Raw genomic sequence first — 4240 nt, 5'->3', positions numbered from 1 at the left:
GTGAGGTTACCCGCCATGCTGAGCACTGACTCAACTGCTGTGATGCTATGAATGTGGTGTGTGGGCAATGTGACTAGTACTGTGGGCCCAGTACATGGCGCTCACATGTTACCACCTTCTCCTCACAAATATAATGGCCATAATAAGTATCTTTCTTTATGTAGCACCATCATATTCCATAGCGCTTTACAAATCATAGAGGGCAAAGGACGTTACAGAGTACAAACAGTTACATGGAACAATAGGAGCAAGAGCCCTGCGCACAAGAGCTTACAGTCTATGAAGATGAGGGGATGACACAAGAGCTTACAGTCTATGAGGATGAGGGGGTGACACAAGAGCTTACAGCCTATGTGGATGAGGGGGTAACACAATAGCTTACAGTCTATGAAGATGAGGGGGTGACACAAGAGCTTACAGTCTATGAGGATGAAGGAGGGTGACACAAGAGCTTACAGTCTATGCGGATGAGGTGGTGACACAAGAGCTTACAGTCTATGAGGATGAAGGGGTGACACAAGAGCTTACAGTCTATGAGGATGAGGGGGGTGACACAAGAGCTTACAGTCTATGAGGATGAGGGGGGTGACACAAGAGCTTACAGTCTATGAGGATGAGGGGGGTGACACAAGAGCTTACAGTCTATGAGAATGAGGGGGTGACACAAGAGCTTAAAGTCTATAAGCATGAAGGGGGGGGGGGGACACAAGCTTTTAGTGGGGGGAAGGTAAAGTAGTCTAGTCTAGAGTGAATCAGAGCGACATTTAGCATTTTAGTGGTCTCCGTTGTAAGAAATTTGCACGTTCAAGAGATGCATGCAACTTTATCAGCTCTATAGACATTAAATGCGGGACCCCATTCTACTGATTGATGGTTACCCCAGCAGTTGACCCATCCCCCCCCCCCCTTCCCGATGAGTTAATAGGGTTTAGAAATTAAACTTTGATCCCATTGGAACTCCATTGGATCCCAATGCAAAATATGTAACCCACAACTATAGTTCTTTATATACAGCTGGTTTTTGTAGATAATTGTATTCTTAATAGGACTAGTCATAAATATCATTGCATCAATAGAATTTAGGTTATAGGGGACCTATCGCCAGATTTTATCCCATTAAACTAAGGTAGTTAAGTTTTTGTACCCCACCCGCACCACAAACTGTAAAACCCAAGCCCTCATAGTTGTCCCACTAGACACCCATCTGTTGTCAGCAAACTTGTAGGTGTAAGTAAGGCAGAGAAGGTGTAATCACAACACACAGAGCTCTAGAGTAGTAAGGGTTACTGGTTACACCATTAGTTGTCTAGCTAAGATTTTTATGACTTTGTCAGTATTGTATCAGGGCAGTAAGTGGTTAAAATATAATCTAACTTTCCATTCAGCGATCTGAATGTTAGAGTAAATAGCCGAGCGCTGTGCTCTGCAATTTACATCACTGTTTTAGTATTGAATGGAGCAGCAAAACACATGCTCAACCTTCTAGCCCAACACTTTTTATCTCCAAGGGTTGGGTCCCCACTAATCATATTGTTATCAATGTTATAACTGTATTACCCATCCTAGGTTTTTCTAGAACGGAGGTAAATGCCAATGAATTCAGGAAATAATTATACCTAATAGCTCTAGTAAATTTAGAAAATACATTGATCTGGGTATTGTTAAGAGTTTCACTTTCTACGTATTGTAGAAACCTGGCATCATGGAGAAGCAGATGAAGATGATGGTTATGGAAGATTTTGTAGAATATCAACTTTTCCTGGTATCTGATGAACCACGTGAACCTGAAAAGCTGAAACACACCCTGAAGCAATACATAGAAGAGATACTCGCTAAACTTGCTCCCTTATTGGCTGATTACATCTGGCAAAACCAACCATTTAATCTCAAGTATAAATCAAGAAAAGGTAATGATATAACAAGACCAAGATTTGGGATGGGTGTCTAATCACTCAGCGTGTGACCACTGGGACCTCCAGGGAATAAGAGAATAGGGATCCCTGAGTCCTTATGTGTAAATGGAGCAGGAGTTCACATGCATGTCCCTTACTCCATTCAGTTGCATTGGACTAGTGAAGAGAGAGCACTCTTTCAGTCCCATAGCAGTGAATAGAGCATGGGTTGTGTTTTCACGTTACTGAACCATTCATACAGGGAAATCGAGGACAACCATTTGCATTATCGATAGGGGTCATAGTGGTTGGAGCCTCATTCACAATCCTGAAAAAAATCAAGGAATATTATGTATTTCAGAATTTTTTTGTTTGCAAAAAGCCCAATATGCTCCATTCTAGTCAAATTTATTATTTGTATTGGTGCTCCTCATTTTAAACATCCAACCCCACTTATTCTACTCCTGTAACAGACCACAACAATGAAAACCCCACTGCAGATCATTGATCATAGCTCAGAGATCAAAATCCATCATGATAAACCAGGGACATAAACTTTTACAATTATGTTATTGAACCAGAAATAGTCCCTCCATGGTGCAGCTCCACAGGCTTTTACATGGTCTCCCCCTCCCCCTGCTCCCTCGGCACTTCCCCATTCCCTGGTTAGGATAGCATGTGATCTGGATAGGATGTTTCCATTCGCTGACAGCAAGTTAAGGTCTTATCAATGGAAAAGAAATGAAACCTGAAATGCATTATCCTCCATTTCTTTAAAGGGCACCTACCACCACGATTCTACCTATAAAGGTAGATCGGGTGGTAGGTGGATGTAAGGGACGTGAGGATAGCTCTAATAGCTCCGGCGGGCCTGCACATGCGCAGAATGCCAGTATGTCGGACGAGCAGCTACGAGGAACTGCGCGCCGCACACAACAGGGTAGGAGGAGTAACGTGGCTATTAAGGGAATAAAGTTTATTAAAAGTTAGCGGGGACGTGAGTATTAGCTCTAAAAAGAGCTCTCCTCACGTCCCTTACATCCACCTACCACCTGTTCTACCTTTATAGGTAGAATCGTGCTGGTAGGTTCCCTTTAAGGTTGGTTCCTTGACTTTGTCAGAATATATAATATTTTGTTTCCCTTATGATAGGTGATGTTCCAGCCCATATAGGAGGAATTACCCGCTTTGGTGATAATATAGAAGATGAGTGGTTTATAGTTTACTTGATCCAACAGATCACAAAGGACTTTCCAGCGCTAGCTGCCAGGTAACAGGGTTGCTACTAGATTTCTGTGCTGGTTAATAATTAACACTAAAAGGAATTTTAAAAAACGCTGTTTTCAAGTTCAATTTACTATCGAATTTTATTATTTTTTTTGTTTTCAATTAAAGTAAAAATACCTCCCATATCAAGATGCAACACAAGCTAATTAAAGTATTGTACATATCTGATTGGTTAGGGTGCAACTGTTGGAACCATCACCAATCACGGAGAACAGATCCCCTACAAAATGGAAAATGGGGTCCCCGGTTTCTTTAATGGTCGTAGCTGTGGTACGAGCATGCATTCTGTGACTCCGTTCAGTAGCATGGGGGTGTTGGAAATAGCTGAACACTGCACTTTCCTTTCTCAGCCTTCATCTTGGTGAGAATAGAATTCCTGTTCTTCGGATTGTTGGGGGTCCAATCTTGTGATCAATGGTGGTCCTAGCAGTTAGACCCTCACTGATCAGATAAGGGGACAAGTTTCAAACTTGGTCCAACCCTTTTAATTTGTAGATCACTTACACTTATAGATAAGGTGTCCACACCCAGTGCCTCTACACACATTCAAGTATTGTCTATGGGTTTCAAATCTTATATCACCTACAGGGTGGAAGACAACGATGGAGAGTTTCTGCTCATAGAGGCAGCTGATTTCTTGCCCAAATGGCTGAAGCCAGAGAATAGCTCGAACCGAGTAAGTATTTCTTCATGGGCATCCCTTTTATGATCTTGTTCACACACCAAGGTTCTGTAGATGCCCATAAACCCCCACATCTCCATTATCTGTAGCCCAAACCTTAGTAGGCGTATTCCCCTACTGATTGTCTGTGATTTTGTCTCACCAGGTCTTCTTTCACCATGGAAAACTGTGCATTTTACCATTTCAGCAAGATGAGTGCAGCCTTCAGGACCAGTCCTCCAATCTAAACATATCACAAGCCTTGATGTTACTTGCTGGTCGCCCAGACGCCTGTACAGCATCGGCGCCAATAGCTCAAGCCATCGAGCAGCGAATTAAAGAGTAATTATTTCATTGTTCTCTGCTAACCCATTTGTCTTGTTCTGCTTATATGTTTTCT

The 4240-nt window shown here is 42.3% G+C and overlaps 1 protein-coding gene across 6 annotated transcripts in view; it reads left to right on the top strand.

Moving 5' to 3' along the window:
* Positions 1–4240, top strand: part of ECD (ecdysoneless cell cycle regulator) — a 37953-nt gene that overhangs the window by 21853 nt on the left and 11860 nt on the right. For all 6 annotated transcript variants that reach the window (XM_072129631.1, XM_072129629.1, XM_072129628.1 and 3 more), the window contains exons 2-5: positions 1691–1907; positions 3045–3162; positions 3768–3855; positions 4007–4182. In XM_072129631.1, coding sequence (XP_071985732.1) covers positions 1703–1907; positions 3045–3162; positions 3768–3855; positions 4007–4182 — 587 coding nt within the window. In that variant the 5' untranslated portion in view covers positions 1691–1702. The remainder of the gene's footprint in view (positions 1–1690; positions 1908–3044; positions 3163–3767; positions 3856–4006; positions 4183–4240) is intronic.

Source organism: Engystomops pustulosus, chromosome 11, assembly GCF_040894005.1.
Source record: "Engystomops pustulosus chromosome 11, aEngPut4.maternal, whole genome shotgun sequence".
NCBI lineage: Eukaryota > Metazoa > Chordata > Amphibia > Anura > Leptodactylidae > Engystomops > Engystomops pustulosus.
The sequence above is the reverse complement of the archived record's forward strand: the minus strand, read 5'-3'. Positions and strand labels throughout refer to the sequence as shown.